The sequence below is a fragment of the Protopterus annectens genome, chromosome 16.part0 (genome assembly GCF_019279795.1).
Source record: "Protopterus annectens isolate FY-2018-M chromosome 16.part0, PAN1.0, whole genome shotgun sequence".
NCBI classification, from domain to species: domain Eukaryota; kingdom Metazoa; phylum Chordata; order Ceratodontiformes; family Protopteridae; genus Protopterus; species Protopterus annectens.
The window spans coordinates 376280972-376303719 of NC_056750.1; the positions used below are offsets into that span (position 1 = coordinate 376280972).

The 22748-nt window shown below is 36.3% G+C and overlaps 1 protein-coding gene across 1 annotated transcript in view; it reads left to right on the forward strand.

Moving 5' to 3' along the window:
* ABCA2 (ATP binding cassette subfamily A member 2) overlaps window positions 1-22748 on the forward strand; it is a gene marked incomplete in the record, with an annotated part of 2505641 nt that overhangs the window by 2281796 nt on the left and 201097 nt on the right. Inside the window, 1 exon segment of the mRNA XM_044058216.1 lies at window positions 14963-15097. Within this exon segment, the coding sequence (XP_043914151.1) occupies window positions 14963-15097 (135 nt within the window).

Consider the following 22748-nt stretch of genomic DNA (forward strand, 5'->3'; position numbering starts at 1 on the left):
TGTTGATGATGAGTTTTCGGAATCCAGCATGGCTCCTGATTCCCTGCCTCCGGCTCCTAGTAAGCCAGACAGATATTACAGGGTTCCTGACTCCCACAAATTTCTATTCAAAAATCCTGCTGCTGATCCTGAGACTATTTCTCAGGGTCCCAAGGGTGTAAAGGCCTCTACAGCCAAAAATCCTCCCCCCTCAGATAGAGATTTCAGGGCGCTGGATAGATGGGGAAAGAAGGTTTATACGTCTGCAACCTTGGCAGTCAGGCCTTAAACTGCCAGTTTCATATGCTTAAATATCAACAGCATGTTATGGGCTTACTGAAACAGAAAATTATGTTGATTTCTGATTGTGTGGAAAATAGAGTTACAGGAATTATTACATTCAGCAGAACAGGTTGGAAAGCATACTTTGCAATGTGGTTTTGATTCCTTGGAGGCCTCTTGCAGGGCCACCGTTACTGGATCTGTGATTAGAAGGCATGCCTGGCTCAAGGTGCAAAATCTGCCTGATCATGTTAAAGCTAAATTGTTGGATGCCTCCTTGCAGTATGATACTCTGTTTGGTAATAAGGCAGAAGAGGTTTTAAAGAAAATGGAAGACAAAGTTAAATGTATGCAAACTGTAAAAGATTTCTTGCAAGTGCAGCCACCCAGGTTCAGTAGACACTGGCCTACTAAAAATTGGTCCTTTCCTGTGTCCAACAGACCCACTCAAGGCAAATCCAAATGCTCAAAAGGCTCCAAGTACCAATCACAGGGTTCTTACAGGTCAAAGCAATGGGGTGCCTCCACCTCCAAATCTGGAGGAAACAAAGCACAATCCTACAGTAAGCAGTCTCAATGACTTTCCTCTACCATCACCAAGCACTTATCTTTTGGCAGCCCCCTTGGGGGGAAAACTAGCACTTCATGCTCAAAATTGGCAGTTAATTACCCAGGACAAGTGGGTATTAAACATAGTATCCCAGGGGTACAGATTTCATTTCCACACTTTGCCAATTCCAAACGGATGGCTAGATCTGCCACAAAATCAGTGGGCAGAGGCTCAGAAACAAGTTATGTCCCTCATGGATATGGGGGCTATTCAGCCAGTACCAGAAAAGGAAAAAGGACAAGGTTTTTATTCAGGACTTTTTCTGGTACCCAGAAAAGACAATTCATGGCGTCCAATACTGGACTTATTGATTCTGAACACGTTCCTGGACATTCCAAAATTCAAAATGCTGACTTTACAACAGCTACTGCCTATGCTAGGCAGGAATGCTTGGTTAGTAACTCTAGACTTAAAAGAGGCATACCTGCATATCCCAATAAGGGAATCATGCAGAAGATACCTCCGCTTCAAGGCAGGTTTTTTGCATTACCAATTCTCTGCACTGCCCTTTGGCTTATCTACTGCGCCCAGGGTCTGTACAAAGTGCCTGGCACCAGTAATTGCATTCTGCAGACAAAGAAGCATACAAATTTATCCTTATCTGGACGATTGTCTCATTCAAGCAGAGGACAAGGACACTCTTCTTCAACATCTGGCATTTGTAAAAAGGCTTCTAGCATGTCTAGGGTACACCATAAGCGAAAATAAATCACAACTGGTACCCTCTCAAATAATTACATTCCTGGGTGCAAGCTTGAATACAACTGCCCAGATGGCTTAACTTACGCCAGACAAACAAAGGCAACTGACAACATACTTCAAACAGATGGCAACAAAAACCCAGTTATCTGCAAGACAAATTCTGCAGGCTTTGGGGTTCATGGCATCCTGCATTCCACTAATTCCATATGCGAGACTGCATATGAGGAAACTTCAATGGTACCTAAAAAGTTTATTTAGTCACCATTGTCACAGTCTGGAAACAATGGTTCCTCTCATTCCCTACCTACAACAGGAGTTTCTTTGGTGGCAGAGACATGTCACCAAAACAAGGGACTGTCATTAATTCTACCCCCTGCCAACCAAACCGTAACTACAGATGCATCAGACAAGGAGGGGTCCCACCTGGCGGGGAGATGCATTCAGGGCAAATGGAGCCTAAACCAAATGAATCTGCATATCAACCAGAAAGAGATGCTAGCTGTTCAGAATGCTCTGACAGCCTTCATGGACTTATTTCATCCAGGACAACTACTGATTAAGATGGACAACACCACAGTTATGTGGTACATAAACAAGCAGGGAGTACACATTCCTACCCCCTCTGCAGACTAGCCATGGCCTTGTGGAGCACAGCTTTGACTTACCAAATACATCTTCAAGCTCAATTCCTGCCAGGAAAACAAAATACCCTGGCAGACGACCTAAGCAGAAATCTTATGGACCCGCACAAATGGAAATTGGATCCACAAATCTTCAGCATGTTAACACAGAAATGGGGGAGCCCAGACAAAGATATATTTGCCTCTCCCCAAAATTATCAGTTGGACAAATTCTGCACAAGTACTCATTACTAAAAGTCAGACAGGAAAAACCAAAAATGATCCTAGTTGCTCCGGACTGGCCTCGCCAGCACTGGTACCCACTTCTATGGAATATGTCTCAACTTCCTCTATGGTACTTGCCTCAAATACCTCATCTACTGTCTCAGCAGAACAATCAAATTCTGCACACTCAGCTCCAAACTCTGAATCTTGCAGCATGGCTGATCACTTAATTATTCAAACAGCACCTCTCAGTAAATCTGTGATGGATGTCATTTTGGAAGCCAGAAGGCCTAGTACTAGAAAATCTTATGCTGATAAATGGAAGAGATTCTGCGCTTGGAACCAAGCACAAGGAACAGACACAGCAAAGCCCAATATTCCTCAGATTTTACAATATTTGACTGAGATACTTGACAAGGGCCTATCTTTTTCTTCAATAAAAGTCCATGTCTCTGCCATCTTGGCTAATTACAACAAAGAGCCTCCCCTCTTTTCTCATCCTCTGCTTAAACAATATCTTAGAGGGGCCAAAAATTTAAGGCCTCCCAGAAGATCACCAACTCCCGCATGGGACCTCAATTTTGTGCTGGAAAAACACCCTGCCTCCTTTTGAACCAGCAGCTACTGCGGATATAAAATTTCTGTCTTGGAAAACAGCCTTTCTCTTGGCAGTCACTTCAGCAAGAAGGCTTTCAGAACTACAAGCTCTCATGGCTGTGGAGCCTTTTATTACATTTTATCCAGACAGGGTGTCCCCTCAGGACCAATCCTTCTTTCATGCCTAAGGTGGTATCCAGTGTGGCTCTTAACCAGACAATTCACCTGCCAACATTTTACCCAAATCCACAGAACAAGGGGGAGCGGATTCTGCATTCATTGGGCGTACACAGACAACTAAGATTCTACTTAAACAGGACCAGATCTCTAAGAAAGTGTGAGCAACTACTGGTAGCATTTGCTGCAGGATCAGAGGGGAAGGCTACATCAAAGCAGACTATTTCTAAGTGGATAAGACACTGCATTCGTTTCTGCTACTTGCACCATGGTAAACCTGTGCCCAAGGGGATCAGATCACATTCCACCAGGGCTGCCTCTACTTCAGCAGCTTTTCTCAGAGGGGTTCCAACCTAAGACATTCTAGAAGCTGCTACTTGGAGCTCTATTCATACCTTCACAAAGCATTATCATTTTCCTCTGCTCTCCAAATCCAGGGCAGGCTTTGCCACTGTAGTTCTGCAGGGCCTTATAGCCACTCCTAATGCTGTTTAATTCCATCCTCCCATCCATAGCTTTGAGATTCTACCCAAATGTAATGACTGCAATGGCAAAACACGAAGAAGATAGTACAGTTGTGTACATTTACCATAAATGTAGATGTTCAAGTGTATTCACTGTTGCAGTCCAGGTTACCCACCCGCCATTCCCCCTTTTCTATACCCTTATATACCTTTTCTTTCCTTCACTATACACTAAAGCCTTTGTGGTGTATTTGCTTTTAGATGAAGGAAAGTTTATGTTGCTAAAATTGCATTTAAGTATATTTCTGTTTATATATATATATATATATATATATATATATATATATATATTTTTATTTTTTTTTTTTTTTGCTCCACATTTGGGGGCACCTGACATCTGGGCAAGAAAAACTGAATAAAATGGCATCAGCTGCATGTATTATACCCCTGACGACCTGACGTCATGGAAGAGGAGACAGCAACCGACGCAGGACCCAAGACTTTGTTATTCAGGCCGACTGAGGGCAACTTGCCGGCAGATTACCCAAATGTAATGACTGCAACAGTGAATACACTCGAACATCTACATTTATGTTAAGTGTACACAACTGTACTTTTTGTGTTATCTGAGTGCAAATTATTTGCATTAACTGACAACAAAAGCTTTCAATTTCTCCTTATAATGACTGGAGTTAAACAGGACTATGCTAAAATGAGCAAAAGCAGTCTGCAGTTGTCATTTCAATTTACTTATATAACTTCTGATTTGTCCAGCAGAAGTGAAATATCCATGAGCTGTCAGTCATTTCTTCGTTATCAATTTGAGGAAATCAATGTTGTTGTTTCTTTCGTCTTTTCCCGGTTAGGGGCCGCCACAGCGGAACTCCGATCCGCTAATGATTGGCAGTAGATTTTTACGTACCGAGTTGCCAGCTCTGACGCACAACCTTTAACGAAGGTATGCCCATTCACGCATGTCTCAACACAGAAGACGCTTTAGCTGAGAATCGAACAGGACAACATCATGCTGTGAGGCGACAACGCTACCGCAGCACCACCACCGCAATTTGAGGAAATCATTGTTTGTTTGTGTCTTTCGGCTTTTCCCGGTTAGGGGTCACCACAGTTGAACTCCGGTCCACTAATGATTGGCAGTAGAGTTTTACTTGCTGGCTTGCCGGGCCTAATGCACAACCTTCAATGAAGGAACGCCCGTTCACGTATGTCGTCACACAGAAGATGCTCTAACTGAGAATCGAACGGGCAACGTCTAACTGTGAGACGACAATGCTACCGCACCACCACCACCACAGTCAATTTGAGGAAATCAATGTAAATCACTAAAATAATATTAAATAATAAATGTAAATACATGCAAGTGTTATGCTGTAGAGTTGCTCATGCATGGAAGTGTACATGCATCTCCTGAAGGCAGCAATTACAGAGCTCCCAAAGCTTCCATGGGATGGAAGGGGATTAGGCCATACTCCCTGGCAGTAATATGACACTGCACCAAAGTCCTCAGTCTTCTCACTAACTTTGGATATGGGTCAGGCTGAGCTTGGTGGAGGCTAAGGTGGGCCCTCTAGACCCAGTTAATGAGGAGAGGAGCTGGTGTTTAGCAGCTGGAAACAGGGGCAGAATATCACCTGCCAAATTCAAATAGGCTTCATATTGAAGTGCAGAGCAGATAATTACTGACTTCTCAGGACTTCACCCACCAGTGCCTTCCAATGTCTTACAGTAACTGGAACTTTGCCAGGCACACACAGTTGACTGACTAATAATGTCCCTTCTCCTGTCTTTATTGTAACTCGGTGCTACCAGCTAGACAGTCTAGCATACCAAAAATATAATTATTGTTTCCTCTTAAACAAAAGCAACTGCAGTGTAATTGTTTTGCTGGCTGTGGCTTAAGCAGTGACCTTCATAAGATGGATACCAACACAGCTAATAAGTCACCAAGTTCAGAAATTACCATTATATGCTGTTAAAAAAACTGCCAGCTGCAGTCTGTTGAAATGTTAAATATATAACAGTTAAGTATTTTCACAGGGGGAGCAAGACAGCTCACCTCTAGAAAAAACATTATGTACAATTATTTTGAAATTACTCCTAAACATTAACTGTAAAAGACTTACTGTATCCTACTAGCCAGTCACTTTTAAAAGTCTTTATAAGTTCTGAGAAACTTGAGGCAATGAATGCCAGACATGAGCACTCAGTCCAAGAATTCTTATGTGCTTAGTTCAGGAGGCATAATTTTGTAGTATTACTGCTTTCACTTAGCAGTTGCTATCTGAAATTAAAAATGAGCCCCAGGGTCAGTCTTTCCTGCTTGGTTTAGATTTGGAATGTAATCTTCCTGTTTGTACATTCATGCGATCTGTAAAAAAATACAGTACAAGTAAAGTAACATAGCTTTGGTCAGGAAATGTCCTTTAAAAGATGGATGCAGGGAGACGTATACGTTTCCAAAGCTTAATGCATCTGTACTAAAAGAAAGACAACTGCAGATTTGTGCAGAGCTTTCTACACTCTGCACATTTTGTGTGCTGCAAGATTTGTTGGAAGCAACAGAAGTTTCAGGCAGCTTTTATATTTTACTGTTTCTTTGACAAATAATTACATTCAACTCAGATTAGAACAGTCTTTCTACATTTCACATTTTTACTTCATGTTTACTAAAGGAAAACTCCAAATTTCACACATTCTATTACATTTCCCCAAGTCACACTTTCTAGACTTAGAACTCAAAACACAAGTAAGATCCCTTCACTGGGAGTTATAACTCTTCCTAGGTTGAGATCTCAAGTAATTGTAATACCTATGTTGGTCCAATAAAAGTTATGTCCCCAGCTGTGTTTACATCTTTGTGTTGTTAGTGGACTAAAACATTTCTTAATGTTTTGTAGACTAGTGAGTTTTCTTAAGACACCATCATGAAACAAAGTGTGTAGTTTAAGGTTCATTTCACTTTACCCTATTTAGTACTCTTTAGTATCCTTTCTTGACAGACTTTGCATTTGCACTATTAGCTCCATCAGGCCATATACATTTGCACTATTAGCTCTGTCAGGCCATCTACATTTACACTATTAGCTCTCCTCTGGTGCTGGGTTGTCATATTGTAAGACAGCAGTTCCAAACTCCATCTGAGAAGCTTACCATATTGCCATAGGCTCTGCAACCACTATGATGGATTGTGGTCTGTAACTCCCATGAATTTTCTACCATGTAAGTAGGGCTGAAACTTTTGAGGGGGTTCAGACTATCCCTGTATAAATTCCCTTTCCACAGCTGCAGATTATTCTTTCCTTGGCTGAAGTCTTCAACTAAGATGTACTAACAGGTACTTGCCTTCTTTTAAAGAAATCTAGATGTTGACAGCTCACACTTAATGATTTCAACCTTCATGATAAATTATTGGTTGTAATCAGGTCTGGCTAGTACTGGAGGTCCTCTAAAGGCCTTCTTGAACTTCTGGGATGCCTGCTGACAAGTTGGTGTAGCGAAGCATATCTGGTCTGTCCTTCTTGGTAAGGTCTGTAAAATAAGTGGCTATAGAGCTTTTGAAATAGGCAAACTTTCTGTAATACCTCGTTTTTCCAAGAAATGCTTTTGTCTAATTTTTATTAACATGGCTAGGCACAGCCTGTACAACTCCAAATATTGCCAGCACCCACTTGATGAACAAAATGCAATACTTCAACCCTTCCTAACTGATATTTATTTGCATTAACAGTGAACCATGCCTTTTTTAGTCTGTAAAGCACCAACCCTTTTAAGTTGAGTGCATTCTTGCCAAAATTGACTATAGATAGCAATGTTGTTTGTGTTAGCAAGAACATAATAATATAAGAATATCCTAGCAAGAACATAATATCATCTGTCTTCTAAAAATAATATCTGTGTCCTGGCAGGAAGCTATCTGCCAGTCTACAGAAATTTTCTGGTGTATTTTTCTTTTCGAAAGTCACCTTGGTGAATTCGTACAGTCCAAGTGGTATAATAAAAACTGGCTGTTCTTTATTTCATATCCACAAAACAAACAGTACCAGAATTACCCATTCTAAAGACTTAAACCTTACATGTGATATAAATAAGACCTGCTGGAGAGATAGGTATGTGTCGGATGTGTGGCTAGACTTAAAAAGGCCCTTGTGGTCATTAGCCGAATAAACACCTATGAACCTATTAGACAGGTAAGTGTTAGATAATTAGCCCCATCAACTGCTCTAAAGCTTCAGCTGTTCTATGCAATAGCTAAACATCTAATTCTGTGACTGGTTAAGTTCCTGTAGTCTACACAGAATCTGATGTTCCCATCCTTTTTTTTGAACCAGTTCTGCTGATGAGGCTGAGAGACTGATGGATTTGTGGATTACCCTCACAAACATCACCTGCAGTGCCTACCACATAGTTTGCTTGATTTACTAAGGTACTTTCTAAGAAGCTTGAATGGCCTTTGGGCTCTTTTGTTTACATGGTGCTCTACCAGTTGGATACACACTGGCTTATCAGTAAACATGTCCCCAAACTCTTGCAGTACCACTTGGATTTCTAAAAGATGGAAAGGGGATAGTTTCTGTGACAAAACTGTGCCGTTCATCGAAGTGTCGGACTGAGCCCCACTGAGAAAGTCTGTGACTCAGATTCAAACCTACTGCTGCTAAGTAGTTCTTCCCCTGAAGTAGCCACACCTCCTTTTTTGGTTGGAGCTGTAGGTACTGCCTGGGGCTTGCCTTGGTGCCTTTCCTACATGCTTGTCTCCATGCCTGGCTGTGTGTAATCTCTCATATACAAGGTGCTGTGTTATCAAAACAATTTCTTATTAAAACATCCACTGGGCTATCATCAAACACTGACATCTGCTTTTTTCTCTGCCTTCCCTTCACATTGCAGGAGAACTCTAGCCAAAGTAACCTGAAAAAGTATCTGTCCTATGCCCGTAACTGGAGTGGGCTGATCTGGCAAGTAATGATCGTATGTAACAACTGCAGACTTACTATTACTTATTTCTGATCACTGTCCCTCTGAACAATTGTGTCATTACCCTCCATCAGGGTAGGGTACAGGCTACTGTGATAATCTGGACCAACTACAGTTTGAAGACAGCTTCCCACTACTGTAGTTCCACCTCTGTTAGCTCCATCATGTGGCTTATAGGATTTTGTTCCCTAACCTGTCTTTGTCAACATTTGGGATAAATGTGACCCACTTGCTTACACTGGAAGCATTTAACCCAGTGACTTCCTCCTTTGCCTGTTAAATTTGCTAGTATGATTTAGATTGTCCCCACGGTTGCCTTATACCATGTGCAGTGCTGAGTATTCCCTTCCTGTGCAGCTATATAGAGGTCACTCTTTTTTATACATCTCTTCAAATGAGATACTGTACTGGTCTGTCAACCAGGTTCTGTTATCCTCAGACAAGGTATTGAGTGCTTGCTTCTTTATTATAAGATTTCCAAAATTTAAAAATTATTAACTTGGCATCTTCTTGCAAATACTAAAATAAGTGCTTATTTTTGCACTGAAATCACAGACCCTGACTTCTGCTTTCCTCCTGTGTTCTCTAAGCTTTTTTATGTAAGCTTCAATCCTGAGATTAAAACATTCAAAAAAGAACATTTTTAACTTTAAAATAGTCCAGTCAGTCAGAATCAGGCTTCTTACTTAATACATGATCTCTTTTGCCCAAACGCAGATGACTTAAAAACTCCATCTGTTACCACTGTACAGTTTTGTACTGATTGCACACGCATTCAAATGCCAACATAAAGCAAAGTTATCCCTCTTTACACTGTTGGAACAATTCAGTACTAGTTTTGACTTCTAGGACTGTGTTTTCACGTTTACATTTGATGAAAATAATGCATCTCCTTCTAAAGCTGATGTTTCTCTATTTTTCTTACGTCTTCCCACTATGTTGCACCATGTCCAGTGGCTGTGGAAACTCCCTTTCCTCCTCATTAGCTTTATGCTGTTGCTTCCCTTCATTCTCCTTGGCTTCATGCTGTCACATTCTTACTGTGATTTTGATTTCCATATGTTTTATCTCCAGCTTTAGTCTCTGTAGTTGAAGCTGCAATTTGAGATTATATGTAGATGTATTGGGTTGCAACACACTTACTGAGTCTGACACTGGAAGTATCTTCTTCCAATTTACTGAACTATTAACTTATCCTTGTTCATACTAGTATGTAGGTGTCCTGATGTGCATTCTTTAACCAGTTGCACAACTGATAATTTAGCATATTCTTCATAGCTCATTTTGACTGTTTCTCAGCTACTCTGACCAGACACAAATTAAATAATTGCTATGCAATGTATATACAGCTGTATAATTACCTTGTAGTTGCAAGGGTGTATATACTTCTTTGGTGACAGAAATGTTTTGTGGGCTATATAATCCATTTGGAATATATCTACAGCACTGCAAGTCAAATTGTATGCAATGAAATGAACCTGGACTTCCATCCAATATGTTATGGCATAGGCTTTAGATCTGCACTACTAGCATCAATGAATATGTGATGGTCAGGTTTTATAGCATCTCTAACCTCACCACTGACCACCAGTTGATATGTGAAAAGTTATTGGCCTGAAGAGTATACAGCAAATGCACAGTAATGCTTTCGGTTAAGACATGCACATGCCCCACATAAATATGCGTTAATATGAGTGAAAAGTTGAAGAGCAGAGTTGTAATCACTTACTTCTTAGGATTTTAGTGCAGAGCAGAGTTATAATCACTCTCTTCCCAGGACTTTACTCATCTCAGTCCAGTACTTTCCACTGCTGTCTCACCCACAGTAAGACTTAGATGAGGCAATTTTGCACACAGATCCACATGCACACACGCTCACACACAGTGTTTTCCAAGGAGGGATTAATAATACATGGCAGTTCCCCTTTCCCTTTCAACAATAACACACTTGCTGTTTACTCTTAAAATAAGCCATCATAATTGTTTGCTAGGTATGGCTTACTTGGTTACTCTTTCATAGAGCATATACTAATAGCCAATGAGTCATTAAGTTCAGAGAATACTTTCAAATGCTAATAAATAAATCACCAGCCACAAGCTGTTGAAATTGAATAACAAAACTGTTTGCCTGAAATACACAGAATTAAGCAATTTACTTTGTAAGATTAACTGTACAACAAATATGTAATTGTACAGGAAAAATAAAATAAAAAGTTTAAACAGATTGATACCATTTAGGAAACACTGCGTACAGCTATTTTGGTCCTATTTCTAACCACTAACTGAAAAATAAAAAACTGTATTTTCTCTGCCACTAAATTTAAAAGTTGTTAAAAGTTACAGGAAACATACAGGGAATGAGTCCCAGACTTGAGCTCTTAGTCCAAAAAGTGTCCACTGGACGTTGCATGAGGAAGAGTCTGAATGTTGACAGCTTCACAGTTACTCTCTAAACTTACAGCCAAGGGTATTTATGCTTTCTATTTGTACAGTAGTGTAATTGACACAAAGTATAGTCCATAAGGGTAACACAGTTTTAGGCAGGAAAAACTTGTAAGAGAAGCAGTTCCATTTGCCAAGGCTTGCTGGATCTATTCTACAGAAAAGATAACTGTCAGTTCTTAAGTATCTTTTTACAGTCCACACAATGCTACAAATTTCACTGGAAGCAAGAACCTCAGGTTTCACACAGCTGTATTTATTTATTTATTTGAAAAAAAGAATTCCATTTAACTCACCTTAGTACAGTTTTTCTATATTTCACATCATACTGCTTCTTTACTAATAGGCATGTGCAAGCTTCACAATAATATTAAAATAAAGAAGAATGCCATAGTACTGTCAGCAAAATATGAACAGTATTTTTTCAGTTGTGGACTTGCTGAGCTCCTTTTATTTAGCCAAAAGAATAAGCAGGAAAATCCACATTTCTTAATGTTTTGACTAACAAAAGAAAACTATTTTCTTTAAAACATAACATATTTAGAGGGTGCAGGGAGTTTCACTTGGGGATAACTTAAATTCACTTGTTTGACAAAGTGAAACACAAGTCTCATTTGCATAACAAAGAAAGTAATCAGTTCAGTCATGTGACATGGTTGCAACATAGAACAAGCAGGTTTCTTAAATAATAAATTATGCATTTGAGGCTATGGCTAGTTAAGAAAAGTGTAACTGACAGACTTTGAACTTTTTAAATATAGTTCTGAATTTCATTTCAAAAGTTAGAATGAGCAGTCCAGCAGTAATTCATTGTCTACTAATGAGGCTCATGCAAATTAATTTTTACTTTCTGAGTACTTTAATTCCTGGATTTTCTAGCTTGATGTATCAGTAGCTCATGACCAATGTCATTAGCTAGTCAGAGCTTTGTTAGTGAATACTATGGACAGGATTGGACTTCAGAGGCTACTGGGTCATCATATCTAACAGATTGACACTTTATGAACAGTGTGAGCACGTCTATTAGGACTAACCCTTTGACAGTCATCTATTAATATATCACTTTGAGCACATATCTTTAACAGTAAAAATAATTTTTTCTATTATTTTAAATAATTTTTGGTCCCCATCCCTTCTGATGACCCCATGTCTCTTCTCTAGTTGACTGTTGTAGAGTCAGTGTATTATGGTTGAAGATTTTTTTTTTATGCAAGGAATTTTACTTGGTTGGGGTTTCCCCATCAGTTGCCAGTAAACTAAAATATATATATTTTTTAAATTCTCTACAAAATGAACTATGTTCTGTTTAGATATTAAGTTTAGGTTTGTTAACTATTACACTAAATATTATAAAACAAAATGGAGAAAGGTGGTTTATATGAGATGCTGAATCACTCCTGACTGATTTGTTTAACTGTACTTTATATAGTGCACTGACTTCCACATGATTGGCTATGTTAAAAAGTTCTTTCTGTAGTAGTAGTCTTCAATCCCTTTGGTAAGATGGGCTGGTGCCACCTTGAACCCCATTTTCTACTAAAAGTGTAAGGAGGGCTATGTTAAGGGGTGCACCCCCTTACTAATTAACAAAATGTTCAATTCTTGGGCATCAGTTTGTGCAGTAAGTAGGAACCGATCAGAAAGTATTCTTACATTATGTACTGCAAGTATCAGAAAGTACTCTTACATTATGTACTGCAAGTATCAGAAAGTACTCTTACATTATGTACTGCAAGTATCAGAAATTACCCTTACATTATCTACCACAAGTATCAGAAAGTGCTCTTACATTATGTACTGCAAGTATTAGAAAGTACTCTTACATTATGTACTGCAAGTATCAGAAATTACCCTTACATTATCTACCACAAGTATCAGAAAGTGCTCTTACATTATGTACTGCAAGTATCAGAAAGTACTCTTACATTATGTACTGCAAGTATCAGAAATTATCCTTACATTATCTACCACAAGTATCAGAAAGTGCTCTTACATTATGTACTGCAAGTATCAGAAATTACCCTTACATTATCTATCACAAGTATCAGAAAGTGCTCTTACATTATGTACTGCAAGTATCAGAAATTACCCTTACATTATCTATCACAAGTATCAGAAAGTGCTCTTACATTATGTACTGCAAGTATCAGAAATTACCCTTACATTATCTATCACAAGTATCAGAAAGTGCTCTTACATTATGTACTGCAAGTATCAGAAATTACCCTTACATTATCTATCACAAGTATCAGAAAGTGCTCTTACATTATCTACCATAAGTATCAGAAAGGACTTTTACATTATCTACCACAAGTATCAGAAAGTGCTCTCACATTATCTACCATAAGTATCAGAAAGGACTCTTACATTATCTACTATAATTATCAGAAAGTACTCTTACATTATGTACTGCAAGTATCAGAAATTACCCTTACATTATCTATCACAAGTATCAGAAAGTGCTCTTACATTATGTACTGCAAGTATCAGAAATTACCCTTACATTATCTATCACAAGTATCAGAAAGTGCTCTTACATTATGTACTGCAAGTATCAGAAATTACCCTTACATTATCTATCACAAGTATCAGAAAGTGCTCTTACATTATCTACCATAAGTATCAGAAAGGACTCTTACATTATCTACCACAAGTATCAGAAAGTGCTCTCACATTATCTACCATAAGTATCAGAAAGGACTCTTACATTATCTACTATAATTATCAGAAAGTGCTCTTACATTATCTACTATAATTATCAGAAAGTGCTCTTACATAAACTACCATAAGTATCAGAAAGTGCTCTCACATTATCTACCATAAGTATCAGAAAGGACTCTTACATTATCTGCCACAAGTATCAGAAAGTGCTCTTACATTATCTACCACAAGTATCAGAAAGTACTCAAACTATGTAGTGCAAGTAATTCTAGAGTCTCACATAGATGACAATCTCTCAGTAATTGTTGATAACAGTTGTTACTGGTGTTTCCTGAGGGGTTCCGCCAAGTTGATCCCAGTTGTTTGGGATGTCAAATAAACAGAATTCTAGGGCCAAATAATGTACACTCCCAGCCATATATCCTTTGTTGTATTTCAGTCTTTGTCCTCTAGCTGTGGGATGAGAACAGTCAACACTACAAGTCACCTAGTGATCAGAGACATTTTTTGCCATTTTATTCTGTACTATTTTCCCTTATTTTCTTGTAGAAAGGTGCCCAAAATGTTTTATATGGTTAAGATTTTGTGGCTTCATTTTTCTTTGCATGACATGTAGCAGGATGCAGAGGCAGCTTTATAAGTTACTATTTTTTTTTTTTTTTTGGTCCGATGGTAACTAGTGTCATTGTTTGATCTTTATGTGTTAAGTAAGACTGGCATATCTTTCAGTAATCACTCACAGTGGCTACTCAGAATTGTCAGTCTGCGGCCCACATAGCAATAAATAGTAGTATTGATTCCTTTGCCAGTGTCCTGGTTTGACACAATACAAGCTACGCGACTGCCTGCTAGTTATTATTAATAGTGCTGCTGCCCTGTTTGGTAACATTTACCCATCACCCACCCATCCATATCGGCAGTTGTTGCAGAGGATTAAGGCAGTGAGCTGCTTCCTTTGGTCCAAGATTTGATTCCCTCAGCCTCAGTTTGCCTGTTCTGTGATGTTGATCAAGTCTTTTAATCAGGCGGTGCTCAAGGGCAGTTGGGGAATTGGACTAGACTCCTCAGTAGTGTCTTAGCATCCTTAGAAATGATCTATGAATCTCTCCATCAGCAAACAAGGTCATCAACATTGACTGCCATTTGTATAGCTGATTCATAATATTATGATTTTTGCTTGTACACTTTATCCATATGTTTCGATATTTCAGGTGGTAAAGTGGGCCCTGGAGAAGCTAGAACTGAAGAGGAATAGTGACAAGCCTGCTGGGACCTTCAGTGGTGGCAACAAGAGGAAACTATCCACAGCCATAGCTCTCATAGGATTTCCATCGCTCATCTTTTTGGTAAGACTGCCTTGCTATCCTTTGTGGCATTTTGTCCGGAAGTGTTTCTGTTTCTTGTGGTCAATTGTATGATTTTAAAAAGATTTTTACCTTGTATTGATATCTATGTCATTTTCCTAGAAAAGAGTAAAGTCGTGGAAAGTATCACATGGGTAGCAAACAGTGTTGTTCAAAGTTCATATTAAAAATCAGCAGTTGCCTTTAACTTACAGCTAGCTGGGTACAGTATCAGATGTTAGAGATTTGTTTTAGGAAGGAAAGGTGGGAAAAAAGTCATAATGTTTTTACAGAAATTTATTAACAAGTTATATAGTAACTGTAGACATGTGCAGATACATATATATATATATATATATATATATATACAGAAAGATGTGACCCCTTCCTCAATGTTGTGCAACCCTGTATTTGATATATATAGTTAGGGAGGGTGTGGGGCACAGCCCCCACCCAACATTGGGGAAGGGGCACATCTTTCTGTCGATGAAATGAACTGTCAATGAGTGTCAGTGAAATATATATATATATATATATATATATATATATATATATATATATATATACATGTTCAGACTCAATAAAGTCTTGTTTGAGGAAGTGATTTAATTTGCTGTGACCCAGAAAAGGATAATCACATTTTAGTGCATACTTTGATCTGGTTTGCCTAGATCTCCCTCTGAGTTTTACATGCATTGTGCTATTGTATGTGTTTAAACCTAAAACTTTTACATAAGATTAAACAAAACTAAATTAAAAACTGCAGAATAATACACATGATGTTGCAATATCTAATGTATTATTTGGAGCCACTGCAGTCTGAGTAAAGAGTTGCTCAACAATAAAACTGATACAATCATCAGACAAAATAACCCAAAGACAAATACAGTCGCAAACACAATACTGTAGGTGTAAACGTTATTTGTAAAACCAATGCCATGCACCAACAAAGTCATTAAATCAAGCCCAACAGCAAAGTATAACTAGAAACCAAAGTTAGTATGCAGCTGTTCAGTCTGAATTCATCTCATAGAAGTTGAAATCTATCGCAGACTTGTTGTTGTTGTGTCTTTTGGCTTTTCCCAGTTAGGGGTCGCCACAGCGGAATTCCGGTCCGCTAATGATTGACAGTAGATTTTTACATGCCGAGTTGCCGGCCCTGACGCACAACCTTCAATGAAGGTACGCCCATTCATGCATGTCTCCACACAGAACAAGCTCTAGCTGTGAATTGAACAGGACAACATCTTACTGTGAGGCGACAATGCTACCGCAGTACCACCACGGCAAATCTATCGCAGACTACAGAAAAAAATACCTGTGCACTGCAAAGTGCTTTTCCCCACAACTGCACCATTGGCACATGAGGCCTAATAACACAGAATCAAAGTTGTTAGTGCCACTAGGCCAATGGCCTCTTTTCAGGATAGACCCAAGATGGTATTCATATTGTCTACGAGAAGTTTGCCCAGGGCACCAGGAATCTTCCCCTAACTATTTTCACTAAGTGTCTTGCAAATTTTTACATTCACTCTAACAACCACCAACAGTGGCAGATGGGGTCCTGGTTTAACTTTTTATCTGGAGGTACATTCAGAAGTATAGTACCTGCATTATGCTACACTGCTGTGTCAGTATGGGGAAAAGTAATCCAACTAACTGGTGTGGGAATTGAACTCTGCACCAAATGGGAGTGTGCTACCTGTTAGGTACTGAGACTTAAAATAAAATGTTTCATTTACCAAGTTTTATCCTACTTTAGAAAACAAAGATGAGGGGCTGTTTTAGTGTTTACATGTTACTAGGCAGCTTGTTATAGAGCTATGACAAAAATGCTTTGTAAAGGTTCGCAGCTTTTCTTAATTCATTGAGAATGTGAAACTGAAGAATAAAATGTCCAAACAAGGTCTTACAAAATGGATCAAAAAGTGTATTATTTTATGATTCAGAAATATGATATAAGATATGCCTTATTTGAGATCCTCAGTGTTCACTATAGCCATTTTATAGGTACATCAGCAGCATTCCTTGGAGCTCATCCTTATCTGTGTGATCACAGCATAGACTTCAGTCTGTACTTTTGCAAAACATCATATGTTATCGTAACCTAGTCATTTAAAACTTGGCTAAAGCAGTAGCTAATGAGTCTGCAGTCATGCTCTTACTCATCTCCCAGTTTAACCAACTTAGCTTAACCTATTCTAAGTGTTAGAATAAACTACTACTTTCCTATTCAGCCAAAGGTCGTACATCACTTGAATTCAGCCTTCCATTTCCTCTTTTCACTCTGGTCTTTTCACCTCACAATTTTTTTCACAAGACATCTTGTGTACTCTACCATTCTTCATTCTCTTTCTCCTCTTACCTGTAGCACTCACTGTCACTAATGTACATTGTTTGTTCTTTTCCTTTCCCCAAAGTACTTTTTTATACTTATCTTCCCTGCTTTTTCTCTTTTCTTACCTTACACCTCTTTTTCTACTGTCAGCCTACCAACCTGCATCTCGGCTGATTTTCAGTACATAGTACTATGATGAAACTCCATTTATGTTTCACCTCATATTTTTTTATAATCCTCACATTTATTTCCTTTGTAACTTAAAAATAATTATTGTCCATCATACTGTGTTATGAAATATTATCACAAGATGTCATCACATTACATATTGTTTTAAAATTGTATTGTATAACATTATGTAATAGCTCGTCCTTTTACACTTTGTACAGTTATCTTTGTTAGCTTTGTATTGTTTTATAACTCTCATTAATTCAAAATTGTATGTTTATACTGAGTTTTTCTCCCCTGGACCTCTGCTGAAATGCTCTATTTAGGCCCACTCGGCCTAACCAGGTACACAAATGCCACTAAATAACTAAATCAGATAAGCTACAGATAATTTGTTGAAGAACATTTTTGACAGGACTATACTACATGGGTTTTAGGCTTGGATAGAAGACTTGTGCCTATATCATTTTTTTCTATTTCCTTTATGTTTTTTTTTTTCAAAACAGGTTTATTGTTTTAACATACAAGAGAAATATCATAACAATTTTATACAAGTAATTAAAAATAGATATGATTATAACATTCAACAAAACAACTAAAGTATTTACAAAGACATCCACTACAATCAGATCAATTAATTAAACTAAAATACCATGCTATTGAAATTAGGATTTTTTAACAAATTTTGTAAATTATCCCATACAATATAATAAGATGTTTTTCTAGTTGTTCTTGACCTAATTGTGTTTATTTCCATATGGCACACTATATTCATAACATTTTTAAATTCATTGAACGAAGGAGGTGTATCTGAAATCCAATTTCTGGTTATTATTTTCCTAGCCACTGCTAGAATAGACCATAACAAGGGAAGCTTAACCTTTTTAACACTTTGAGGTACAGGTGTGTTGAATAATATAAGAGATTTAGAAATAATGAAATTATCTGTAAAAAGAGCCTGCAAAATTCATTAATTGACTTCCAGTATTCTTTCAATTTTATACAGTCATAAAACATATGAGCCCAGTCAGCATTAATTTCTACATTACATCTCTTACATAGATTATCTTTATTATTTATTTTATTCATCATCAAAGGTGTATAAAAAGATCTATGTAAAAATTTCCATGTATAAAGTCTCCAGACAATGGAATATGTAGTTCTATAGGCAGATTCCAATATATATTGTTTATCTTGTTGATTTGGTGGGTCCCCATTAATAGAAGTGAAATAATTCCAGTATGTATCTACACTGTAAAAGGTTTCTTGTCTGATAATTTTATGTATGCATGAAAGTTTACCTTTATCAGAAACTTTATGTTGTAAATTTAATATCAAGTAATCAATCAGTGTTGGAATAGATTCTTTAACTGTTATAGACATTAGATCTATTTTATTAATGAGATGTTGTCTAAAGGTCTGAACCTCTAACCAGCAAGTTTCTCTTAGATCAAATTCTTGTTTTAAGAAATCTAGATTTTAACTTTATTATCAGATATCAACTGATACCAGTACTTTAGATCATTATCTATAGCTAAATGAGTTCCTTCAGAAGTAGATGACAAAAGCATACCCTGAGTATACATTATAGGGAATATAATAAAATTCCATTCCCTATACTTAGGGTGCATGAATATAAAGTTACGATAGCTAATAATAATATTTAATGGGTAACAAACCATATGTTTAGGTGTAATAGGTGAAGTACAAAATTCCTTTAGTAACCATAACATGGAGTTATTTACAATCATATTTTTATGTGTTAAGGAGATTTTCATGAAGTGCATACTAATTAGCTCCCAATAATCTTTCCATTTTGTGACATATGACTGATCTATTAATAAAGTAATAACTTTTACAATAGAAGAGATAGTATATAAATTAAAGTCTGGAAAAGAAATACCCCTTGAGACCAGCTATTAGTATGTTTCTTTAATGCAATCCTAGGTCTATTAGGTGCCCATAGGAAATTTAACATTAGTGTATTCAGTTTCTTGATAATTATTTTTGTAGGTGGAAGTATTATTGATTGTATTAAGTATAAAATCTTGGGGAATATTATCATTTTAATAATTGTAAGTCTCTCCTCCATAGTAAAAAACATATTATTCCAGGTATTAAAAAGATTTTGTATATTAAGAAAACAGGTATTATAATTATTATATATAATAGATTTAATATCTTTAGATAGTATTATACCTAAATAAGTTATCTGACCTGAATTGGGTACATATTTAGTAAAATCACTAATGAGAATATTTTTTCGTGTATATATAGGTAGTATTTTAGTTTTTCTTCATTGAATATTAAACCAGAAATACTTTTAAAATTCATCATTTTATCAAATAGAGACTGCATAGAAGAATTAGATCCTGCTGATGTAATTAGAACATCATCTGCAAAAAGATGAATTTTGGATGTTGTATTTTCATCTATTTCAAAACCCTCTATGTCAGTACTGTTTCTGATCAAATTAGCCCAAGGCTCCATTACTAAAGTGAATAATAGTGGAGAAAGTGGACATCCTTGTTTTGTACCTTTAAAATGGGTATTTTTTGTGAAACATATGTTCCTACCTTAATATAAGCCAATGTTCCTTTGTATAAATGCTCAATTAGATTTACAAATGCATCTGAGATGTTTGTGCACTTCAGTAAGGTAAACAGATAGTCCCAACTTACTGAATCAAATGCTGAACTTATATCAAGACTAATAAGTGTTAAATCTTTCTTTTTCCTATTTGCAAAATCAATTAATGTTAAAGTTCTTCTTATATTATCAAAAGTATTTCTATTTACAATGAAGCCTGTCTGATCTATATCTATAATGCCGGGATGATTGTCTTCAATCTATCAGCAAAAATACTCATAAACATTTTATAATCAACATTAAGTAATGAGATGGGCCGATATGAAGTACATCTAGTTGGATCTTTATTAGGTTTTAAAATTGGTGAAATAAATGTATATTGCCAAGATGGGGGTTATTAACTCAGTTTGGGCCAAAATAAAACCTCATCCATTAATAAATATGTACTTTTAGAAAGGATTTTATATATCTCTGATATAATACCATCATTACCCAGTGCTTTGTTTGATTTAAGCTTATTTATTTGTGTAATAACCTCTGTATATGAAATACTTTTGTCCAATAGTTTAATCTGTTGTTTATTAAGCTTTTATTCATGTTTGTGGTTATAAACTCCTTTATTTTATCTTTAGGTTCCATGTTAATGTTATTATGGTTAATTTTGTGAAAGTGATTTCTAAATTCATCTAGTATTTCTGGTATACTAGAAACATTCTTCTTTTTCCTTAGAGAAAAGATTTCTTTGATATGGTTTTGTTTATTCAACCTTTTGTTTTATTTTTAAGTCTATGTAAGTATTTGGGGCTTATTGAATAAGACAAAACTTGTATTTCTCTAAAGTTATTTTAACTTTATGAGTTAAAATTTCTTTGTATTTCTCATTTAGTTTGTTTATTTCTTCAATAACTTTCTTGTCCATAATATTTTCTTTATTATTATGTTTATAAGAGTCTAATTTACTTTGAATATCTAACAATTCCTTATCCCAAGATTTCCTTTTATTATTATACCATCTGATACTTTGTCCATATAGATATGATTTTAAGGCATCCCAAACATAGACAATGGAGACTTCAGGAGTATTATTTATGTCTAAAAATGTTTTACTTCTGAAAGTATATATTCTTTATAGTCTTTTAGTTGAGTTAAGTATGCTGGTATCCTTTTGATCTGAACATTATGAGTATTTTTATCATGAATTCAAAAACAATTGAATTATGATCAGATATAGGACATGAAATGATTTTGGAATTAATTAAATCTGTTACCATCTGGTTAGAAATAAAGACCCTATCTATTTTTGAATAAGTTTTGTATCTGTTAGAAAAAGGTGTATGGTAATGATTTTGAATCTATTTGATTATTAATATCATTCAAATGATAAGAATTAGCAAAATCATTTAAATGTTTTGCATTAGATGTAATTCTTCTTTTTCCTATAGTGGTAGTATCACTTTCATGTAGTATACAATTAAAGTCACCAGCTAAAATAATATCTCCTATAGAGAATGATATGATCTTATCAAGATGATGTTTCACTGTATTAATACCAATTCCAGGTATCCAATATACATTAATTAAAGTGTAAGTCTTCCCATTAATTTGTATTGTAACCATACAAAACATTCCTTTGTCATCCTGATAAGACTTAATGGTTTTAGGAATGGGCATACTTTTATTCCATAAAATAGTCACTCCTCTTTTTCTGAGTGTGCTCTGAACTAACTAATACTGTATATTTGTTTGTGGCTAGTTTATCAATATCTTTTTCAAGAGATGGGTTTCTTGCAGGAAGACTAAGTTGGCCTTATGTAAATTAATGTATCTTATTAGGCTTGCCCTTTTACACGGATTATTCAATCCATTAATGTTTAAAGAAATTCCTTTTAAAGATGTCATTTGGCATTTTTAAAACTTAAGAATCTTATGATCAAAATAAATAACAACATAAGTAATGTTACATCTCCTCCTTTAGGTGTACCTTTAAATATAGCTGTATTTATTGAATCTCTTATGGGATTTTGTATAGGATTCAATTTTGTTTGTAGTGACAATGAGTGTACAAAATATATTGTGGATGTCAAAACTATATACATATAACAATGAACAAGTGAAAATAATGTAAGGATTAAACCTTGCATCCAGCCTGGAGTTAAAAACTCCAACTTAGAGTACTATTTACCACTTAAGTTAACCCCCTACCCTAAGCAGCAGTACCTCAGCTACCACCTTATCAATTTAATACTGGTTATATTTAACTTAAATTAACAGCTTTCAATTCAATTATCTAGCAAGACAAGACTACACATTTGATAAAACAGCATCATATAAACTAAAATAAACTTTTTTTTTTTTAAAAACTATTCATACTACTATATACATCTATGTAATATAATACACTTGTATTCAAATAATCTTGATATTAGGAACCAAGAGAGAGAGAGAAATAAAAGACGTGAAAGAGGGAGAGAGAGTGAAAGAAAGAGAGAGAAAAAAAAAAAAAGGAAGGCATATTTACATATTAATTTATTCAAAGTATGTAAAAATAAGCTCTAACAT